A 24,883-nucleotide genomic window follows, 5' to 3' on the forward strand; every position below is an offset into this window, starting at 1 on the left:
TTTTACATGCACTACAGTATTTCTGAAATAAATATCATTTTTGCCATCCATTTGTCTTAAAAAGAAAAATATTTAAATATAGTCTAGATTTAGGGGCTGGGGATGTGGCTCAAGCGGTAGCGCGCTTGCCTGGCATGCGTGTGGCCCGGGTTTGATCCTCAGCACCACATACAAAGATGTTGTGTCCGCCGAGAACTAAAAAATAAATGTTAATAAATTCTCTCTCTGTCTCTCTCTCTCTTTCTCTCTCTCTCTTTAAAAAAAAAAAATATATATATATATATATAGAGAGAGAGAGAGAGAGAGTCTAGATTTAATGTCTACTTATGGGGCAAACCACAAGGTGTCAGTATTAAACCATCAGTTAACGCAGCCAGTTTCTTCACACAGGCAAATTACCTGATGATAGAAATAGCAATAAAGAATATATTCTTGAGAATGTTGCATAAAAATGAAGGCCATGAATTTGAGGGTAGTTTTCATACTAACACAGTTAATCTGACTATTAGCATTTTTGTACAAATGTTACTGGACTATAAAACTTTTAAATATTCACTGTTATGTAAATTAAATATTCATTGCCTATAGGATATACTACTTTGTAGTAAGATGTAAGCATTTTTGGCAGATTTTGTTTTTCAGTTGGCAGTGAAGAGTTATTTAGAGAAAAATGGGTCATTTATCAATCTCACATGGCTGAGTCATCATTTATTTACTTTGACTTTTCATTAAATTATAGCTTTTATTATCATTATCATTACTAGCTAAAACTTGATGTTTACCCAGTTTGGAGATACCTCCTAGTGAAGAGAACATTATTTAACTGTTTGTAGATGAACTTTCAAAACTATATTTGAGATATATATATATGTATACACATATTTATACACACCAGATTGCTCTTTTTCTCCAGCTATAGTTCCTGAGCAACATTACAGTATAATCTGATTGGACTGATAACATTGGGTTTATTTATTTAAGAAAGAATTATTTATGAATTATTTTCTTTTGGGGCTGGGATTGTGGCTCAGTGGTAGAGTGCTTGCCTCATACATGTGAGGTACTGGGTTCGATCCTCAGCAACACATAAAAATAAATAAATAATAAAGGTTTTGTGTCCGTCTATAACTAAAAAAATATTTTTTAAAAATTATTTTAGTATTGACTATTAGAGGGGCTTTCGCTAACAACATAATCAACTGAATTTGACATTTGAGCCATGTGAATTTGAGTATATGTATTTTGCCATATTATGGATTTGCTAATTTATCATGCTGCCTAGGCAAGAAAACAACTCCACAGCAAATCCAAATGAGATTAGACCCTCCTCCAAGCTCCAGATCTTCTAGTTAAGGAGTATTTTTTCTGCTGTTTATTATTTTCCTATTTTTTTGTGACCCTCCAGAAAAAAATCATTTACTCATGTAAATAATGAGTATTTAAAAAATATTATCTTAGTTTTCTATGTATCATAATAATAGGGTTAACTTATTTTCTTTTGAGTAGTTGTCTGTTTTCCTAAGATGGTTTGAAAAATTTTAGCTGTTACTTTAAAAAGACTTGATGAGCTTATAGTATTTATGATGTTTTAAAAAAAAATCTAAATTATAAATATTTATAAATGTTAAATATTTTTTAGTCCATCAACAAGCAATAATATTCCGCTAATGAGAGTCGTACAATCCATCAAGCACACAAAGAGGAAGAGCAGCACAATGGTGAAGGAAGGGTGGATGGTCCATTACACCAGCAGGGATAATCTGGTCAGTAATTACATATCTTTTAATATGCTAGTGAAACTTGCTTCTGAGTTTTATTTTCCATACTTTTAAAAATCAAAATGAGGATGAAATGTACGTATATATTAAGACATCTGTGTACAATATAGCAATATGTAAGTTACAGTGGAATTATAGTTACACAAGCTTTTGAAAGGCATAACATCTAATGTGTTGTCTTTACAAACTGAAAGTATAGTCAAGATTCAAAAAGATTCTGAACCAGTCATGGTGGTGCACACCTGTAATTCTAGCAACTGGAGGCTGAGGCAGGAGGAATGCAAGTTCAAGGACAGCCTAAGCAACTTAGCAAAGCCCTAAACAATTTAGCGAAAGAACCTATCTCAAAAAAATAAAAAGGGCTAGGGAAGTGACTCAATGACAATAGTGCCCCTGGGTTCAATCCTGAATGCACCCGCTAAAAAAGAATCCGATATTATATGACAATGAAGAGTAATGAATCAAAACATAATGAACTACAAATAAAGGTGGAAGGAACTAGAACCTTATCCAAAGTCATTGTAAGTTATTACAAAGATAGAGGCATCTGTTTTTATGTAGATTTTGACTTAGTGTAAATAGTCAAATTATTTTTTAGATCTAGCTAGCAAAAAAAGGAATGGTGAAATTATAGTGGGATGGCAGTAGATATGAAGAGTTAACTTAGTGTTGTAGTTAAGAACATAGACTTTATACCTAGACTGCCTGAGTCTATGTGACTTACTAAAACTGTGTGAACTTGGGAAAGTTACTTATTTTCTTTATGCCTCAGTTTTCTCATCTGTAATATTGTTATAATAATAGTAACTACCTCACAGATCCAAGTGAGTTAATATGTAAGAAAAGTTTAGAACAATGTTTGACATGCAGTAAGTACTCAAGAAAGTATTTAATAGCCATTATTTTGTTATTTTTCTTAATTTGATGAAGGTTACTGAAAGACTTTTTAGTAGACCTTTTAAGAATATTTTGAGTATTCAATACATTTAGCTGGTTTTAAAGAAGTTCTATTTGATGACAGGAGTACAGACTATAGATGTATATATAGAGAGATATAAATATTATTTTTAATTTGTAGTCCTTATCCTTCTAAATGGAACTCTGAGTGATACATGTTTGAGAATTTAGCAGCATATCAAAGGTACTATATCACATCAGCAAGGTAAGAGGTAGATAATTCAATAAATGGTATTGGGACAACCACATAGCCATTTTGAAAAAAAAAAGAAATCATAAACATAACCCACACTCTACATGGAATAAACCTAAGTAGATCTAAAATTTAAATGTAAACAAATTGGGGCTGGGGTTGTGGCTCAGAAGTAGAGCGCACACCTAGCATGCATGAGGCACTGGGTTCAATCCTTAGCACCACATAAAGTAAAATAAAGATACAATAACTAAAAAATAAATATATATAAAAAATAAATGTAAACAAATTAAACCAGTAGAAGAAACTGTAGAATTATTAATTATAAACTGCCAATAGGGGGGAAAAATCAGTAAATTCAATCTTGTAAATTCCACATGGCAAAAACCAAATGACAAGTTGGAAAAATTATTTGTCACTTGTTTTCTAAACGGGTTAATTCCATAATATGTGAATAAAGCCAATAAATAGATATGAAAAACATCACATCACAGTAGGAAAATGGGAAAAGAATATGAAGAGAGGGCTGGGGTTGTGGCTCAGCGGTAGGGTGCTTGCCTCGCACGTGTGAGACCCTGGGTTCAATCCTCAGCACCACATAAAAATAAATAAAATACATTGGGCCCATGTATAATTCAAAAAAAAAAAATTTAAAAAAAAGAATATGAAGAGAGTTCACAGAAAAATGACTCTTACATATAAGAATTTGATTTCATTTACAATGAAAGAAGTATCAATTTAAACTTGCATTGAAATACCAGTTTTTATTTTTCACAATATCAAACATCAAAAAGTTTAATAATATACTGCATTAGTGAGAGTATGAGTAAAATAGTACTCTCATATGTTGCTGATGAGACTGCAAATTAAGTCTTGTATAGAATAATTTAACATATTTTTAAAATTACACATGCACATATTTTTCGATCCAATAGGTCAGCTTCTAGAAATTTCGCCAATAGGTAAATTATATATCTGTGTGTATATGTCTGTAACAAATACATATTTATATGAGCATGCATACATTTCTCTAAAACAGTTTCCAAAAATCTAACTAAACATTGTTTGAATGGAATGAGGGTCAGGAATAGGATCTGAGTGACTGTTGGAGTGATACTCTATACCTTATATTTTGAAAATTTAGAATCGTGGATTTTAAACTTATCAAGAATACACACTTCTGGGCTGGGGATGTGGCTCAAGCCGTAGCGTGCTTGCCTGGCATGCGTGCGGCCCGGGTTCGATCCTCAACACCACATACAAACAAAGATGTTGTGTCTGCCGATAACTAAAAAATAAATATTAAAATATTCTCTCTCTCTCTCTCTCTCTCTCTCTCTCTCTCTCTCTCTCTGTCTCTCTCTCTTTAAAAAAAAAAAAAAAAAAGAATACACACTTCTGCTGGGGTTGTGGCTCAGTGATACAGCACTTGCCTCGCACATGCGAGACCCTGGGTTCGATCCTCAGCACCACCATAATAATAAATAAATAAAATAAAGGTATTGTGTCCAACTACAACTAAAAAATAAATATTTTTAAAAAAGAATACACACTTATGAGTAGAAATTAAGGAAAAAGAAAATATAAGTTCTTTGGAGGAATTATTTTTGAACCTCACCATCTTTTGATCTCTAATTTATAGAGAAAGAGGCATTACTGGAGACTTGACAGCAAATGTCTAACATTATTTCAAAATGAATCTGGATCAAAGTATTACAAGGTAAGCATTTTACATTTTATGAAAGTTATTAAAATATTTTATTTTTTCAAATATATCTAAATATATACTGTTATGACCCTGCCTAATATTATTTATAGAAGTCACTGTTAAATTTCTTATTGAAGCACCTATTCTCCACCCCTCCACACAACTCCTGTCAGCAACCCAGCTAACAAAGATTGCTTTTTGATTGTATGTGTGGTTTTGTCCTGTCAAGTTGAAGCTGCTTTGATTTGGGATAGTGTGATTTAGATTGGACAGCTTAGAAAGTCCATTTCATTGCCTATGCAGAAGAGCCCACATTATCTTGAGCTCCAGTTCCCAGTTATTTATTTTTACTCTTCATCTTCTTTGTATAGTCTTCTTCCTTGGCTTTGCACCACTTTTTGCCATGTCACAGACTAACACTAAACAAGATTATAAGTGTAGCAATTTGGTCAGTAAGAAAGAATGGGAGGAAAGTTTCATCTTTCACTGCTCTTTTGGAGCCCTCCAGTTTAATGTTCAATACCAGTACTTTCCATAGAGGGGAATGAAACATGGTCTCTAAAGGAAAAGCAGCTAAAAATTAAAGAATTGGTGAAAATTTTCAGTGAATGAAATATGGTTTCATGCTTAGAACAATCTAAGCTACTCAGAGTCTGAGGCAGGAAGATAACTTGAGCCTGGAAGTTTGGAGCTAGCTTGGGCAACATAGGGAGACCCCATCTCTTTAAAAGAAAGAAAATGCACAGAAGCACAACAACATGTTTTTAAGAATAAACGTTTTTTTCCTTAAGAAGTAGACTGAACATTAAATGACTGGTAGTTGACTTCAATTGACAGAACCAGGGAGTATTTATGTGACCTCTAATGACCCAAGATTCTGCTTTTTCTGCTTCTTGCTCACTTTGGGGCTATAACTTGCAAAAAAGGTAGCCACTAGAAAAATAGCTGTTAAGCTAATTTAATGACAAGTGGAAACTGAAAAAATTGTGGATATAGTGGCACACTACCCTTCTAAATCCTTTCCTTCCTGCATCCTAATAATGTATTATAGGCCTAAATCTTTTGTTATACTTATCATATTTCATGCTCTGCCTTTCACATTGCTAAACATGCAGGTCATTTAAGACAGGCATTATCATAAGACTTGATTCTGTGTTCAGTATACCACATATTTTGTTTATCTTACTGGAATTTTTTCAAATGCATGTCTTAAATTTCTAAGCTTATTTAAAAATGAAAACAAATAGGTATTCATATTTTTTTAAAGTTTAATTTTTTACTTACACTTTCAGGAAATTCCACTTTCAGAAATTCTCCAAGTATCTTCACCACGAGATTTCACAAACATTTCACAAGGCAGTAACCCACACTGTTTTGAAATCATCACTGACACTATGGTATACTTTGTTGGCGAGAACAATGGGGACAACTCTCACAATCCTGTTCTTGCTGCCTCTGGAGTTGGACTTGATGTAGCACAGAGCTGGGAAAAAGCAATTCGCCAAGCCCTCATGCCAGTGACCCCTCAAGCAAGTGTTTGCACTTCTCCAGGGCAGGGGAAAGACCACAGTAAGCAATAAGATAGTTGATGACTTTTTCTCCTCTTTGGTTTTAAACATTTTGGGATGTAATTATGTTCCCTTGTGCATTCTTAATGCTTAGCTTAAGCTTTATATCGTTGATTCCTTTATAAAATTATGCTATTATATACACATGTGCGTGTGCACGCACACACACACACACACACACACACACAGCCCAGCCAGGCTCCAGAGTAAGTCTCCCTACATATAAGTAGCTTTACCAACCTGCTATATGTTCTTAGTCAAATACTTTCCCTCTCTGTAGTAGTAACTGTTTCATGGCGTTATTAGTATTAAATGAAAGGGAATCTATAAGGTACAGAACAGTACTTGGCATCTATGAAGTTTCACTGGATTAAATATTCTGTTAGTATTTTTGCATATGTTGAGATGTAAACAAGCAATAAAGTATTATGTTCATACCATACCTACAATCAGTAAATTCATATCATACTCATGATATATGTGAAGTCAGAAATGTTCATTTAAGTGAATTTTTAAAATTCAGCAATATTAAGAATTATTGAAACACATGTTCTACAGTGGGAAAATTTGTAAAATTAGCCCTAGATTTGATAAAGGTTTGAGTGAATAGTTAACAATCAGAAAATCACAATATAATGCCACTTATACTCCATTGGCAATATGGAGAAAAAAGTCATTCAAGAAATACATTCATATTGAAATAAGTACCAGCCGCTTGCCAAATATAGTTTATTTCACTTTACTTACATAATTTTGTGCAACTCTTTTTGGTATTATGCTAAGCCATGAGATAGAATACAAAAGAAATAGCAAAAATCAAAAGGCCTATATGATATACATAAGTAAGTGGATGGATGCATTACTCAAGAAACTCTGATGTGGATAGGAAGAGAAAGCAAGAGACTTCTTAATAGAATCTGATTTGGACTTTGGACATCAGGGAGTAATAGATTAGGCAGAGCTAGATAAAAGAGGTAGGAGAGTAGTATTACCCTAGATAAGGAGAATAGGGGTGATCAAAGGGATGACGATGACCACGTACATCTTTGCTGTTTACTATTGATATTGTGAGGGATAGGTAGATGGATATTTGACGGTGATTCTTAAGTTCTGGGAGTTTTAGACAGAATCTCAGACGTTCTCATTAAAACCAAGAACCCTTTCCCCAGAAAAAAATGCAGATGCATACACACACATTTTATATGTAGTTTCCAAGGGTTTAGGAACCCTTTCAAGCTCATCTATGTACCTCTTATCTAGAGTTGAGTCTCTAAAGATAGAACTGCAAGTTAGGCACTGTGATACATGCTGGTAATCCCAGGTGCAGGAGAGGCTGAGGCAGGAACATCACAAGTTGAAATGCAGCCTTAGCAATTTAGCGAGGCCCTAAGTAACTTAGTGAGACTCTGTCCCTAAATAAAAATATAAAAAAAGAACTGAGGATGTGCTCAGTGGTTAAGTGCCCCTGGGTTCAATCCTGGGTATGCACACACCCCCCCCCCCAAAAAAAAAAAAAAGAAAAAGAAAAAGATGAAGATTCTAGAGAGTTTACACTCAGTTCTGATGCTTACTGGATATGTGTTCTTAGACTCTACAGTTCTCTAAAGTGGAAAGAAGAATAAATGCACATAATGTGCTTAAGACAGTGCCTGATACATAAATGTTGTTATTGCTGTGCTGTTGTTCTTGTGGTCCTTAAAACAACCTTTCTGGAACAAATAGAAATTAAAATTGGATGGAGCTTGGAGCTAGATAGAGGAAGCCTTTGAAAGAAAGTAAATACTGAGATTTAAACTAGGAAACAAACTACTGAAAAGCAGAGTGTTAGACACACTAATTTTGTTCATGTTCTGCCTTTTATTGATCATTAATGTTTAAATTTTGAGTTATTTAAAAAACAATTGAAAATCAACTTTAAAAAATGTAATGGTACCTTTTTCATGTTACTTATTTTTGGCGAATACTTTGCTTACATTTTTGTATTAATGACGTTTTATATTTTTATATTTGGGATTATAAAAGAAACTCCATATTTTTTTTTTAGTTTTCTCTGAGATTCTAGATGTTTAATACTATTCTCTTGCTAACTTCCTTTTTTCCTTTTTTCTTGTCAGTTGCTTACTTTGCTTACCAAAGCAATACATTTAAATTTTATATAAATATGTAATTTAGCTGGTAGCACACACCTGTAATGAAATTTTGAGGCCCGTCTGAGCAACTTAGTAAAGACAGAATTAAAAGAAATGGAGAGGTAGCTCAGTGGTAGAGCACCCAAGTCGACTCCCACTGCAAAAACTTTAAAAAGAAAAGAAATATGTAATATAAAAAGAGAAAGTCCTTCCTATACATATGTAATTCCCAGCCCCCCCCCAACTCCTGTAACTCTGCCCTCAGGAAACCATTATTAAATTTGCTATATATTTCTAGATTGGGGAAGAATTCAGGGTGGGGAGAGAAACTTACACTATCTGCTATACTGTTTTAGTTTCCTTTTTACAAAAACATAGAGTCATACCCTGTGTTCTTTTTGCAACTTGCTTTTATTCATGATTTAATGTATACTAGATATATTCCAATTACAGTATGTAGTCTTACCTAATTAATATTTTTAAATAAAAATAATGCATGCTTTTTATGTTTTAAAAAGTACAGATAGTATAGAAGTAATATTTTTATTTTTAATTCAGATGCTACCACCATGCAGCTTTTCTTTTTTTGCAGGGGGTTGGTTGCTGGGAATTAAAATCAGAGCCTTATGGATGGATGCTAGACAGGAACTCTACCACTGAGCTATGCCTGCAGCTGACTCAATATGACATCCTGGCTAGCTTTCTGATTCCATATTTATAGTTCTATGTTATTTATTAAGTGTTTAGAGTATCATTTGAATAGATTTATCATATTTTATTTAACTAGTTTCCTCTTGATGGATTAGAATTTTGTACATAGAAAATTATTTTAATGTACATATTATATATTAACCTATTTTTTAAGTTTGCTATACCATGGGTATTCACAAGTCCTTAAATATTGTTAAGTCATATACTAATAATTTGTTCTTTTCTCATATATCATTCTTATATTTTACAGAAGATTTATCTACCAGTATCTCTGTATCTAATTGTCAGGTCCAGGAGAATGTGGTATGTAATAATTAAGCTAACATTTATAAATTGGGTGATTACAATAGGGAAAAATAAAATATGAGATCTTACTAGAGAAATAGGTTCATAGCCCAAAGTGTTGAGCAGTTTGCCTAAAGACAATTATACTTTCTGAGTGAGAACTTACCTAAAGAGTTCTGCTTTATGGAGGAAACTAAGGCATATTTTTTAAATTACAGAAGCAGAATAAACTTTTTCACTTAAAAAGTGACATTAGAATAAATGTCACTAAAACAATAGACTTGTTAAAGAAAAAGGAGAGATTACTTCTTTCTTGGTCAGTAGGGAAGACTTCCTAAATAATTTAAGTACAATTTGATCTATGTTAAAGGGATGGTAATGGGTTTTTGATAGAAGTACTGAACAACATTGTATGCAAGTACAGGGAAGAAGATGAGCAAATAGAAAGAAGCAGAAAATGCAGGACTTTTAAGAAATAGTAAATAGATTAAGTTTGGCTAGTACAATAATAGGTATGCTAGGATTTTATAATTGGTCAGCAAACTTCTGAACAGGGCTAGATATTAAATATTTTAGGCTTTGTGGACCATATAAAACTACTCAACTCTACAGTTGTGGCAACAAGGCAGCCATAGGCCATACATAAATAAATGAGAGATCCTGACTACTCTAGTAAAATTTGTAGACTCTGAAATTTGAGTATCTCATAATATTCACACTGCAAAATATTATTTGTTTGGTCATAAAATTTAAAGACCATTTTTAGAGGCCATGCAAAAAGAGACAGAAGGCTACATTTGTCCCACTAGCCATAGTTTGCCAACTCTGGATCAGAATGAAGAAAGGCTAGATAATGAAGCCAGAAAATTGTAATTTCTCTAATTAAAATTTCTCTTTCTCTAACTTGGGCATTCAGCTGTTACATTTCTCTAACCTACAATGTTTGAAATTTCTAAGATCACAGTGAAGACTGGACATCTAATAGTATTATAGGAGATAAGAGGGTTTCAAGGAGATACAATTTATGTGTTTCTTGTCCAGGTGGTAGGTAGAATAGTTTATTAAAAAAAAAAAAAAAAGAGGACACCAAGAACATGAAAGGACAAACTGAATGATCTCACAGGAACTTAAGGATATATCCATGCATAGATAAGAAGAAAAAGATCCAGAATTAGTATTTGTTGAAGAACCTTTTCTGGCAGTTATATTTATATTGGATGCTCCTGGTCTAATTTAATTAGAACCCAAATTGGTTAGTTATATGAAAAAATTGATTTAAATTGAGAAGCACATAACAACTTGGCATGTATATATTCACATTCACTGGCCTTAATTGCTGGGCTGAGGCTTTGTCTTTAAGTGTGATCTGCTAAATTAAGTTACACTTTGTCTTTCTTCAGTCACACATGTAGTGCAATTCTGACACTACACATCCCATGTTAGTACATGAATATTCTGACAGCAACAAACACTATCAAAAAAAGAGGGAAGAAAGATTGAGGAGTGAATTTGAATTAATTTTTCAAAATCAGCCTAATCCTAATATACACTTCTGAGTTTTTCTTCCCAATCAAACATAGTAGTCTTTAAAAACATCCCCTCCCCCCCAAAAAAATTTTTTTTTAGTTGTAGATGGACACAATATCTCTGTTTTATTTATTTATTTTTTTAAGTGGTGCTGAGGATCAAACCCAGTGCTTCATGCATGTAAAGTAAGGTCTCAACCACTAAGCTACAACCCCAGCCCCGTAGCAGTTTTTTAAAAACAAAATAGATAAAATTTTGTTTTTAATTTTTTATGTTAATATTCTTTTATATACTTAATATTTTATATACTTTAATGCTTAATAAATACCACATCTTTTTATTCAAGGCATTTTTTCTTCAAGGTTCTTGGGGAATACTTTATACTTGCCCATTAATATCATACCATAACATTGGAGCTTAACTTTTTCTAGAATATAAAAAGCCTTTGCTTCATGAAATATTTTGTACTTTATGAAAATTAGTTGTCTTTAACATAAAAACAAAATGTATTTAAGTATTTGAGTTAAGAGATATTGGCATTGTTTTCCAGACATAAGTGATGATTACTTTTTCCTGATAGGACATCAGTACCGTTTATCAGATCTTTGCAGATGAGGTGCTTGGTTCTGGCCAGTTTGGCATTGTTTATGGAGGTAAGCAATTACAGCCTTTTGTGTATTGTAGATCATTTTAGGAAAATGATGCAGTTTTAAGCCTGCCAGCTATTTTGTCATCTCATAGTTTATTAAGTTGCCTTTTCTCAGAGATTTACTTGTATCCTTTTGGCTGTTCTTTTCACTAAAACTGAGTATTTATTCCTTAAATTCCACTGTAAAAGTAACAAAGAATCAGAAAATTAATTTTATAATAGTTTTTATCTCTTGTATCTCACACATAAAGATGTTTGTGGTGGGGCTGGGGCTCAGCAGTAGAGCACTTGCCTCAAATGTGTGGGACACTGGGTTCAATCTTCAGCACCATAGAAAAATAAATAAACAAAATGAAGGTATTGTGTCCATCTACAATTAAAAAATATATATGTTTGTGTGGTGGGGATGTCAAGTTTATGATAGGCTGTTTGAACTTGTCCATTGAAGTATATCCCCTACTAGTTCTGCAACACAGATGTCTTCATTTGTCCAGTATTGACATAAATGTTCTATCAGATCGAAACCTTAAATTTTATTCTGCTCTATGACTTATATTGGTGAAGTCATTTTTACATTACTGTGTTCATCTGTTTAATGGAGCTAATAAAATCTGATCTGCATATTCCAGATTCAATATTTTAATTTTTATATCATTAACTTTATATTTTAATTTTATTTTATATTAAATTTAATATTAATTAAATCTAACATGAGCTCCAAGATACAAAATAATTGTTAAACCTCATTATCCCTTGCTACAACTGTACAGTAGACTGTTAGTAGTTGGCCTTTCCGCCTCCAGTATTATTCTTTATTCATATCACTCTTGGAGTGAATCTTTCAGAAAACTCACTTCTGATAATTAGTACTACTTCATATAGAACCATTTTTTACAGATTCGTGGCCATTGTTCTTAGCAAGGCATACAGAGCTGCTTTGATCTCTCCCAGCATTTCTAACTTCTTAATACAGTTCCCTCTTTGCTGTCTTCTTCCAGATCTACTGACATGCCTCCATCTCTTGCCTCTGCTCCTTCTCTATCCTTTTATCGCTGTAGTGAAGATTTATTTATACTTCAAAGCTCAACTGAAAAATCCTTTCTCTTAAGATTTTCTTTTCCCCATCCCTACTTTTCCATCAGATAAGACTGATTATTCCTCATTGATCCTTTTGCTGCATAGTAGACATGTATCTGTTAGAGTATCTATAACTTTGGGTTTCTGTTAGTCTCTTCTGGTAGGCGAAAAGATGTCTGGTTTTTCTTTGTATCCTAACAAATATCATTATGTTTGACACACAACAATCACCTAGAAAATACATACATATATAACATCTATGATTTGTAACTTTCAGTTTGTCAGTTTTAAGACTAGTGACATCTCTGGAAAACTTTCTCATTGAGGAGGCAAAGAACTGAGGTACTTTTGACTTCTTACCAAACATGCACAGAATTGTCTATTCTTTTGAAGTGTCATATTTTTATGATTGTGCCCTTCTAATATCTGTGGGTTACTTTCAGGTACATAGCAAGTCACACACAGATTAAAAGAAGTAATATCAGAAATCTGTCATTTTCACTGCTTAATCTGTAATGTCTAAAGGTACCTACTGTATAATAGGCACAAGATATCTAGTTAGTTTGAATTAATCAATGAAGGAGTGGCTATTGATTGCATGACTCTACCTTAAAAATCTTATATGTAGTTAATCACTGTGTAAACCTAAAATAAAATTATTTGTAGTGTTTCCATCTTGATAGTGTCTGAACACTAGGTCAGGGCATTCAATTGTCTTTTATTTAACAAGGTAGATTACTTTTCAGCAAACAAGTTTATTCAAATTTTCTTATTTTTTAATAAGAAATTGCTGTTATTAAGGAGAAACACTGTAAAGGAAAAACATAACTTATCAAAATAAAAAATGAGTGAACGCATGTGGAAAAAGAAAATGAACATAGTACATGAGTAAATTTCAGTCTATGGACATAAATTTCAGTCCAGGGACAACTTTCTAGTAAAGCTTTTGTATTGTATGTGAGTTGTCTGTCAATTTGCTTTCTTTTTTCTTTTTTTTTTTTTTTTTTAATAGGAAAACATAGAAAGACTGGAAGGGATGTGGCTATTAAAGTAATTGATAAGATGAGATTTCCCACAAAGCAGGAAAGTCAACTCCGTAATGAAGTGGCTATTTTACAGGTAATAAACAGAGTGGCTTGTGTAGGTTTAATTTTTTATTTACCAGGTTTTTTTTTTTTTTTGAGTCTGAGTTTATTTAGTATGCAGATAAGAATAGGACTTGTTTTTTTTATTTTGTTCTTATGATCTTCTGGCTTAGAAAAAAGCTGGTGAGATACTGAATTAACTGTTTGAGTCCTTTTTTTAATATTACAGTAATGTATAAGTTAATAATGCCTGCCATTATTTTGCTCTGTAGTAGCAGTTTGTTTAGAACACATTTTTGTAAGTAAAATCTTTTAAAATATCTTTATTTTATTTATTTATTTTTATGTGGTGCTGAGGATCAAACCCAGTGCCTCACATGTGCGAGGCAAATGCTCTGCCACTGAGCCCCAGCCCACATTTTTTAAAGTAAAAATCTTTAAAAAGAAAGAAAGAAAAGAAAAGGTAAAATTTCATTCTTAATTCAACAGTCATCACTCAAAGAACTTCAATTTGCTGCTTCAACCATCACATTTTATTGTGTCATTGTTATGCCCTTCCAGTTCTCACAAATTATATGCTTGATTATTATAGCTATTACTATAAAAATAAAAACTGCTAAACAATACCTTTTAACAGCAGCATATTTTTTATTTATTTGAAATCCTATTTAATAATTTTATAATGGTGTAGTCAATTAAGGTATATTAAGAAATATAGCAATGATTTAAGTCCAATTAAATAAGTTACTAAGTGTTTTTCTTTTTATCTAACATTTTTACCTCTTTGGGGGGGGCGGTAAAAATGAAAACTAAACTTTAGCTTGATCCTTAGATCATTTTTCTAGGTTTCATGTATAATATTGATGGTATGCAAATGTCTATTAATTCATTGCATATTGTTTGCATATTATTTAAGAAATCATAGCCATTTAATAGTTAATGCCCTTTTACTTGTGAGTGAAATTCAAGAAAAAAAACTGCCTACTTATGCTTCCTTGAAGAAGGTAAGAAACTTACACACAAAAGATGTTTCATTTGTTCCATTGTTGGTCACAGTGGTAACTATTTGCCTCAATTTTTTTTTTCTCAGAGGAATGCTAATAATGGTGGTCAAGTGCCCCTGAGTTCAATCCCCAGTACCACCCGCCCTAAAAAAAAAGCTTGTGGTCCAGTCCGTAGCCACCTAATGTTACATTAAACCTACCTCCTCCCTTGCAGAGCTACCTTTAAATATAATATTAATAGCATTTAGATTCTGTTAGAGATATATTTGGATATTCAATTTTGGAATCTTGAGAGCTTGTTTGGAGGTTCTGACAGGGGAGTGCAGCTACTTGTAAACCCTTGGCCAAAGAATAGTCCTTTAGCAGTTTCAGCAGTAATGCACATGGAGTAATGAGGGAGGAAGGGGAAGCCTGCATAGCCAGCCAGTCAAATCAAACCTGGCTATCAGTGGTGTGACAAGTCACAGTCAATTGTCCTAACCACACACACACACACACACACACACACACACACAATATATATATATATATGAATGATCTGGAGGCGGCGGGGGTTGGGGGTACCCGGGATCAAACCCAGGTTCTTGTACATGCTAGGAAGGTACTGTACCACTCCATTCTACCACATCCCCAGGCCTAATTTTAGAATCTGATCATCCAATTAAAATACAAAAATATTTTAAATTAAGAATATATGCCTAAGGATTGATTTCTCCTTGACACTTTGATCACAAATAAAGCTCTGGACTAAACATTAAAGTACTTTTCCCCATGTTCAGCTATAGATCATAACTAAATTTAGGAACCTTCAGTTAATGCACAGTGTGAAAAAGAATTATATCCTTCTGGTTATTTTCATCAATATTACCAAACTGAGACTATAATTAAGTAATTTCAGTATATCTTCAAATATACTCTTTCATACTAATTTAATACATCACTGCCTTTGTTGTAGATTCTTTACATAAAAAATGTACATTTTATATTTAGTAAATGACTTATTTTGTAATGTAAATTTACTTTTTCTCAGCATAACTGAATAGGAAGAAGGCAGGTTCAGAATTTTATCTAAACCTGTCTGCAAATCACATATGTTTTCTTTTTTATTTATTGGACCTACTGTATATGTGTGTGTACATATGTAAAACAGTGACTTAAAACAATCCTCTGCAGTGTGTAAACTCAATAAATATAGCACAAAGTCAAATTTAGCCTAGTTTGTATATGAAATACACAAATATAATTTTGTTAGTACAATATGAATGAATGCAATAAATATTTTAAAAGAAAACCTATTCAAATCATCCCTCATTTACTGAAATTAGTTCCACAAAATTGAGGTAGACTTTCACATAGATTGAAAGGAATCCTCTATCCTGTACCCTTACACACCACACTTTGGCTCTTTCCCTTGCTGCTGTATCATCTTTACTTTTCCATTTTTTCCCTGTGTTCCTATATGTAGCCTTCAACAAACAAACCATTCCTGTGGTTTATTCTGGTATTATCTTCTCCTACGCATCAGTGACATCCATAGCTTTCCTTTCCCATGCCCACGTGTACATATTATTTGAGATCATAACTTTGGCCTTTTCAGTAGAAGGAAGGAAAAATCCTAACAATCAATTTAGAAGTGATCGTGCAGCATATGCAGCAACATAAGCTTCTCTGATAAGCACTTGTTGGTAGGCTCTGTATTCCTCTCAGTATATTAGAAATAAGCATGTACTATTTTTGGATACCTGGGATTGTTAATTAAACAGAACCAAAATCCCTTGAAAATGGCTCCACTGTAGATAACACACTCAACCAACTTAATCTCTTTTCTAAATGATGATCACATTCACTTTCTTGCTGTCTCTCAGACACCCTCCTGTTTTAAGAGCTTTGCATTAGCTGTTCTCTTTGCTGAGAATGCTTTCCCCCTTAGATATCTGCATGACAAATTCCCTTGTCTCCCTTACAGTTTTGCCCAAATATCATTTCTTTAATGAAGCCTTCACATTCTATTAGCATTAAATCCACCCTCCCACCCCTACACTCTTATTTTAGTCAGCTTTTTCGTCACAGTGACCAAAAGACCTGAGAGGAACAATTCGAGGAGGAAAAATTTATTTGAGGTCACAGTTTCAGAGGTCTTAGTCCATAGTTGACCAACTCCATTGCTGTAGGCCCAAGATAGAAAGAACATCGTGACTAACAGACATGGTGAAGGAAATCAGCTCAGGACATGGCCACCAGGAAGCAGAGAAAAAGCTCCACTCACCAGAGAAAATATATAAACCCCAAAGGCACACCCTCAGTGACCTGCTTCCTCCAACCACACCCTATCTACCTAAAGTTACTACTCAGTTAATCCACATCAGTGTATTGATGCACTGATTAGGTTAAGGTTTTCACCAATCATTTCACCTCTGAACTTTTGTCTTGTCTCACACATTAGCTTTTGGAGAACACCCCATATCTAAACCAGAAGTGCTTTTCTCCAAAGCACTTAACCACTTCCATTGTAGGTAATTCACTACTATTTCCTACTATATGTCTTACCTCACTGGAATTAATTAACTCTATGAGACAGGGCTTCTTTTTCAGTGTTATTAATGGATCCAGATTATCTGTATAGTTCTAGGAAAATGACAAATACTCATGTACTATTCATTGAATAGATATGTTTAGGTAGGACATTATCTACAATGTATTGTTAAATGAAAAAAAGTGTAGAATTATTACATTTGTGTGACTTTTTAAAGGAATGTATTATACACAAGTCAGCATAGCCACATCTGGGGGGATCATTGTGGGGAAGTAAAGAAATAGGGGAGTATTTTTGTTTCCTAGATATATGGGTAATGCAAGATGTTTTTGTTATTTGCTATTGCCTGAAGAGAGTGGTAGAATAGTGGATATGTAGCATCCTGTAGCTACCTGTGTAAATGGAAAAACATTAGAAATTTTTGAACATTAAGGTATGAATTCAGTACCTTCCTCCTATTTTCTTGAAAATTACTCCAGAGCTACAAAAATGATTAACAGAAGTGTATACTGTAACAAAAATAGAAAAGTTCAGACTTCTAGAATACATAGAATATTTTCCAAAAACAGTAGATGAAGCAGGACTACATGCAAGAGGAGGGGCCACAGTGAGAACTGTTTGTGCTGCTTTTCTCTGAGATCCCATCTGTGGTACCATCTCTAGTTCCCTTCCCCAAATAAAAGAAAGCCAAGGGGTCATGATTTGACAAAAATTTAATTCAAGGGAAAACATGAAATGAAGAAAGGGCCCTTAAAAATGGAAGAGTAAAAATCACACTATAACAAATAACACCATCGTATTTATGAAGAAAAGCAAGAAAAAACACAAGGAGAGACAGCCAAGCCCATTTTAGTAGTGCATCACAGATGGAGCAGACAAAAATAAGATACAAAGCCTAAACAGAGTAAGGAAGATCTACCTGCTTTATACTGAATTCTGTATCCTAAAAGGAATTCAAAATCAGTATAAGTCCTTGATCTTAATACAGTAAAAGCAGACATAAATTATAGAATAAAGAAAACAAAAAGCTCCCACTATGAAAACTTCTTAATTCTCAATTCTTAGAACAAATTTCAGAATACTTAGAAAATGATGATAAAAATACTGTATATATTAGAGTCTTTGGACTGTCATTCAAAAAAGCTTTATAATCTCAAATATTAAAGCAAGAAAGAAATGAAACTAATCCAACTCAAAAATTAATGAACAGTAAATCTTGAGGAAAGCAGAAGTGTTAACAAAGATAAAATGAAATCAGTAGGTGAAGAAAAGAATACAATAAATTCAGAAACCAGTTCTCTGGATAGGAGGTGAGGGGAGGTGTGCAAAAGTAATAAAAGTAGTGAACTTAAGAAAAAATAAATATAGAAAGATGACTACATATACAGAAAAAAATGGAAGGAGTAGTACATCCACTCTTCTGTGCACAACTTGGAAAATCAGAATTTATGATCATGTCTAATCATTGTACTTTTTACATTGTTTACAAACATTTTATTTTATTTTATTTTATTTTATTGTTGGTCGTTCTAAACATTACATAGTTCTTAATATATCATATTTCACAGTTTGATTCAAGTGGGTTATGAACTCCCATTTTTACCCCGTATACCAATTGCTGTATCACATCAGTTACACTTCCATTGATTTACATATTGCCATTCTAGTGACTGATGTATTCTGCTGTCTATCCTATTCTCTACTATCCCCCTTCCCCTCCCCTCCCCTCCCCTCCCCTTTTCTCTCTCTACCCCCTCTACTGTAAATCATTTCTTCCACTTGTAGTTTACAAACATTTTAAATGTGATTTCATACAGTTAATTGCAGCATGTTAGTTATTTCTGTAATAAAACTACTTCTCTACTTTTAAAGTTGGTTGTTTTAATATCCTGTAACTGCTCCAGAATTTGCATCATCCTGGGATTGTAAACCTGGAATGTATGTTTGAAACACCAGAACGAGTCTTTGTGGTAATGGAAAAGTTGCATGGAGATATGTTGGAAATGATTCTATCCAGTGAGAAAAGTCGCCTTCCAGAACGAATTACAAAATTCATGGTCACACAGGTATTTTAGCTCTTTTTTGAAACTAAATAATTGAAAACTATTAAGAGCAGTACTTTGAAATATTGGGAAGTTGTAGGAATTGTTAACCTTAAGGAAGAAAATCACACTTTCAGTTAAATCTGAAACTATACTGAAGTTTTCAGAGGATTGCACCATTCAAGGAGTCACATTGTGGTTTAACTAATTTTCCAGGCATTGAAAAAGACCTCTTCTTTATTAACAGATACTTGTTGCTTTGAGGAATCTACATTTTAAGAATATTGTGCACTGTGATTTAAAGCCAGAAAATGTGCTACTTGCATCAGCAGAGCCTTTTCCTCAGGTGAGATATTCTTTTGAAGCATCATTTTAAGTGTCTGACACTTAAAAGTACCCACATAATAAAAGTCAATGTACTAAGTGCTGTGGATTCAAGGTGTATACCATCTTACAGAAACATTTTAGTCTATAACTGCCGGATTAGTAACTAAATAAATTTAATTCTTTTATTAATTGTGTTATGTTCATTAAGAGTTTTTTGACTTAACGGATCCCAAGGAATGACTTTTTGTAAATAAATTCTTGGCAATTCACCTATCCCTGTGGGCTGGGAGCAGAGAGAATTAGCCTTGGTGGTGCTTGGTACTCAGGATGAATTCTCCATAAATTAAAAATAGCTGAGAGCTGGTACCTAAAATGGGAAGATTTTGGTTGAGACAAGCAGCCAACCTCTCTCTTTTTTTAGCATATTTTAAGCATTTTCACCAAAACTAACATAAAAATTTAATTTCTCATAACCATTGATGCTCACACTCACATAATAATATCATCTGTGTGTGTGTTCTGGCTATGTGTGATATACTCTGATTTTTTTTTTCAATAAAGTTGAAGTGGTTGGTTTTTTTTTTTAATGTTGATCTTGATCAACTAAGTTTATCTCACAACCTACTTAATAAATCAGAATTCAGATTTTACAATTGTACTGAGAAACCCGTTAGTTTAGTACCTATGACTGTTTTTCATGATTGCCATTGATGATTCCTCTAATCAACTAGAATATCTATTGCCAAACTATCATTTATGTACATCTGAAATGTCATCATATGGCTAGAACAAGGACAACACATAGCTATCTTACTTTATAAATTCAACTTAAATTGTCTTTCAAAGGAAAATATGTATTTTAAAAAATCATTCTACTCTTTCACTTTTAAAGCAGGAAACTAGGGAAAATTATTGTCTGTGTCTATTTCTTTTCACTGGTTTGCTGATTTGTTGAGGATTAAATGTTGACTTACAGTGTTACTGAAATAAACTTTTTAACATAAAAAAATAAAGTAGTAAGCATTTCTTTTATAAAGCTTATGTTGTTAAAGTGATTGATTCCCTATCATTGTGAGGTTAAAGAGTTCCCTAGTAGTTGGTGGAATGTTTTAAATAAATAAACTGCTTCCATATATTATTTCATTTAATCTTCAAAATAGTATAGGCAAAGGATGTACACTTGTGAAGCTAAAGGCTAAAACTCCCAACTTTCTGATCTCTACTTTTGTGATCCACAGTGTTCCTATTAGGAGCAACAGGGAATTTTTTTTTTCCTCACATGCTAGCCATGGCCACACTTCTTTATTCAGTTGCCCAACTGCCAAGTCATTTTTACTTTATCTAAATGTTATGTAAAATTTGGCATTTAACCAAGAGAGAGTTCACATTTCTTTGGGGTTTGTACTAGCCTTCAAATACAATGACAGCAAATATCATTCATAAAAGCATACGTCAGTGTCCATAATCTAGAAATAACAAGCAGCATTTGAATATACCTTAACCTCTTTGTTCTCCTGTCACTGTACCACTGTTTTCTAGACACCAAATCCCTTTTCTCTCAATTTATCTTAATGCTTTTTCTGAATCATATTTTGAGTCAAGAGCACTTCCAGTGGAAATTACTTGACATTTGCCCATTCAGCATAGATGCAGTCATTAATCACCAAAATCTACAAAAAGTTGGGTAGCAAGATAAATATTTATGTATGTATGTATTTATTTAAAATACTTTTTATTTTATTTATTTGTATATGGTGCTGCTGAGGATTGAACCCAGTGCCTCACACATGCTAGGCAAGTGCTCTGCCCATTTCACCACACTTCCAGAACTCTTTTCCTGAGAGAACACGAAGGCAGTGACTATGGCTGCCTTCGTGTACAACTTTTTTTCAAATATAAACATCTAACTAGCAATAATTTGTTCATGGTAATATAAAACACTGCTACACTTATTCCTTGGAGAAATCTCCAAAATTACATCTTTTACTATTCACATTAACAGTTATTTATAAATGTTTAATACTTCTCAGTTTTATTTACTTGCCAATATACAGTATCTTTAGGAAGAGAGATTCTACATCAAGCAGAATAAAGGATGTTTTTTAAATATTATAATTTATTTGTGGGAATTTGTCAAATCTCACCCCTTTTTTGTTTCTGTTGTGTTTTTGAGACAGGGTCTCACTAAGCTGTCCAAGCTAGCAACTTTCATGCCTCTGCCTCCTAAGTACCTGGGATTGTAGGTGTGTGCCACGGTCAGCAGACATTTATTGAATATATTTATGTGACCAGACATTGAGAAGTCACTGAGGATTCAGAAATGAAAGAGTTCCTGCTCATAGATAACAGAAAAGTTATCTCCTTATGAGACAAATGCAGTACCCTCCACTTCGTAAAAAAAATTAAAGCCCTGTAGCATCAGTCTGGTAATTAGCAGGGTGGAAGCTAGGATACAAAACTTTTTTGAAATAAGCAGTAGGGGAGCTCTTCATTATGTTAGTATCACAGAGCTATATAAATATATCTGCCTTCTGGGAAAATGATATTTCAATTTCCCTATCTACAGTTGTTTGGTATTCATACTCAATACGGTTGGTAAGTACATTTTCATATTTAGGGAGAGGCATTTATATAGAGATCAATACAGAGTTAACATCATTCTTCCATAATTTCTAGGTGAAGTTGTGTGACTTTGGATTTGCACGCATTATTGGTGAGAAGTCATTTCGGAGATCTGTAGTAGGAACTCCAGCATACTTAGCCCCTGAGGTTCTCAGAAGCAAAGGTTACAACCGTTCTCTAGATATGTGGTCAGTGGGAGTCATTGTCTATGTGAGCCTCAGTGGTACATTTCCATTCAATGAGGATGAAGATATAAATGACCAGATCCAAAATGCTGCATTTATGTATCCACCAAATCCATGGAGAGAAATTTCTGGTGAAGGTAAGAAAAGTTAAGTTTTGACTCTCTGCCCTGTAGTCTAAAATTTTTTGTGACTGCAAATCAGCCTGTCTCTTCTGACTTCCCTATTTAGTTATCAAATTTTGAGCACTCTCCTTCCTTTTACACTGTCTTTTCTATCCCTATTTTCCTTATAATTCCCAGGAAAAGCAATAATGCAGGCTCCAAATGCCTCATTCTGAAACATCTAAAATATCTTCTTAACTGTCCTACCCATTAGATTCTCTTTTATGGCTCTTCCCAGTCACTACTGCTAAGTCCGTCTTCAGGAAACACTAATTTCATCTTATTCTACTCCCAAACAGTTCCCTTTGGTTTTGAAGTTGACTCATTCTCCAAATAATGAAATATGTATGCCAAGATCTCACCATATACACCAAAACACCCTGAATCTATTTGTTAAAACCTATTGAGTATGAACTTTTGGAACAAGTTCTAACCTCATCTGTAGAGGCAAGGCAATAGCTTTGGCTACTTTCCCAGACAAAACCAAGAAATAGAGAGCAACATGACATCCTTTGAAGTGGCAGAGAAGATCAGCCTATAATTGGAGTGTTTCATGCATCTTGAAATACTAGTTAATATTTCACACTTATGTGCTAAGCATTGTTCTAAGCTTTTTAATGTGTTAAATTTGATTTCATCTTCTCAATAGTTTTATTTTACAGATGAGGAAACCAAGGTACTGTAGGGCATAGTAATTGACCCAATATCACACTGCTAATCAGTGTAAAATGGAACATATTCATCCAGGCAGTCTGGCATAACGATGTCCATCACATTTCACCATCCTTGCTAATCCCCTGCCCCTTCCCTTTCCTTCCTACCCTTCTTCACTATCTAGAATTCATCTATTCCACCTATGCTCTCCTGCCCTACCCCACCTTCTTATATCAGAGAAAACATTTGGCATTTGTTTTTTTGGGGGGGATTCGCTAACTTCTCTTAACATTATCTTCTCCAGTGCCATCCATTTACCTGCAAATGCCATGGTTTTCTTCTTTTTTAATGCTGAGTAAAATTCCATTGTGTATATATGCCACACTTTTTTTATCCATTCATCCACTGAAGGACATCTGGGTTGGCTCCTAAGTTTAGCTATTGTGAATTGTGCTGCTATAAACATTGATGTGGCTGTGTCCCTGTTTTTAAGTCCTTTGGGTGTAGTCCGAGGAGAGGAATAGCTGGGTCAAATGGTGGTTCCATATCCAGTTTTCCAAGGAATCTCCGTACTGCTTTCCAAATTGGCTGCACCAATTTGCAGTCCCACCAGCAATGTATGAGTGTGCCTTTTTCCCCACATCCTCACCAACACTAATTATTGTTTGTCTTCATAATAGCTGCCATTCTGACTAGAGTGAGACGGTATCTTAGAGTGGTTTTGATTTGCATTTCTCTGATTGCTAGAGATGATGAGCATTTTTTCATATATTTGTTGATTGATTATACATCCTCTTCTGAGAAGTGTCTATTCAGGTCCTTAGCCCATTTGTTGATTCAGTTATTTGTTTTTTTGGTGTTTAGCTTTTTGAGTTCTTTATATACCCTAGAGATTAGTGCTCTATCTGATGTGTGAGGGGTAAAAATTTGCTGTAGGCTCTATGTTCACCTCACAGATTGTTTCTTTTGCTGAAAAGAAACTTTTTTGTTTGATTTCATCTCATTTATTGATTCTTGGTTTTCAATGCTGTATTTCTATAGATTAGATTAAACTGCCCTCCAGAAAGAATCATAGGTTTGGGGTATTTTACACACTGAGATTTGTTTATCTAATTTTTGTCTTTTCTCTTAGCAATTGATTTGATAAACAACCTGCTTCAAGTGAAGATGAGAAAACGCTACAGTGTTGACAAATCTCTTAGTCATCCCTGGCTACAGGTAAAAAATATATATCTTTAGCAATCCTCATTTGAATGGTTCACTGTGAATTCTGTGACACAAGACAAGATCAACAGATTCTGCATTTTATTAGAATAATTTAAGTGCTTTTTTATGATGAATTTGTATCATAATTGATCCTCTGGAAGTTGTTCATGTATTCATCCAAATTGGTATTGACAGGCTGAGTACACTGCAGCACACCTATAATCTCAGCAACTAGGGAGGCTGAGGCAAGAACATCACTAATTTGAGGTCAGCCTCAGCAACTTAGTGAGGCCCCAAGCAACTTGGTGAGATGCTGTCTCAAAATAAAGAGGGCTGGTGATATAGCTCAGTGGTAAATCATCACTGGGTTCTATCCCTGGTACCATTAGGCAATTAAACTCCCATGTACTAAAAGCAACCACAGCCTTTTATAAGACCTAATGCATTCATTTCACTTTTTTTTGTAAGACTAACATTACATA

The 24,883-nt window shown here is 33.7% G+C and overlaps 1 protein-coding gene across 3 annotated transcripts in view; it reads left to right on the forward strand.

Annotated features, from left to right (window-relative positions):
- The window catches only part of PRKD3 (protein kinase D3), a 66,827-nt gene that overhangs the window by 40,766 nt on the left and 1,178 nt on the right, over nucleotides 1-24,883 (forward strand). For all 3 annotated transcript variants that reach the window (XM_081264078.1, XM_081264079.1, XM_081264080.1), the window contains exons 9-18: nucleotides 1,640-1,763; nucleotides 4,571-4,648; nucleotides 5,929-6,205; nucleotides 9,295-9,347; nucleotides 11,437-11,509; nucleotides 13,595-13,701; nucleotides 19,109-19,270; nucleotides 19,494-19,592; nucleotides 22,250-22,517; nucleotides 24,328-24,413. In XM_081264078.1, coding sequence (XP_081120204.1) covers nucleotides 1,640-1,763; nucleotides 4,571-4,648; nucleotides 5,929-6,205; nucleotides 9,295-9,347; nucleotides 11,437-11,509; nucleotides 13,595-13,701; nucleotides 19,109-19,270; nucleotides 19,494-19,592; nucleotides 22,250-22,517; nucleotides 24,328-24,413 — 1,327 coding nt within the window. The remainder of the gene's footprint in view (nucleotides 1-1,639; nucleotides 1,764-4,570; nucleotides 4,649-5,928; nucleotides 6,206-9,294; nucleotides 9,348-11,436; nucleotides 11,510-13,594; nucleotides 13,702-19,108; nucleotides 19,271-19,493; nucleotides 19,593-22,249; nucleotides 22,518-24,327; nucleotides 24,414-24,883) is intronic.

The sequence above is a fragment of the Spermophilus citellus genome (assembly GCF_964194105.1).
Source record: "Spermophilus citellus genome assembly, chromosome: 13".
NCBI lineage: Eukaryota > Metazoa > Chordata > Mammalia > Rodentia > Sciuridae > Spermophilus > Spermophilus citellus.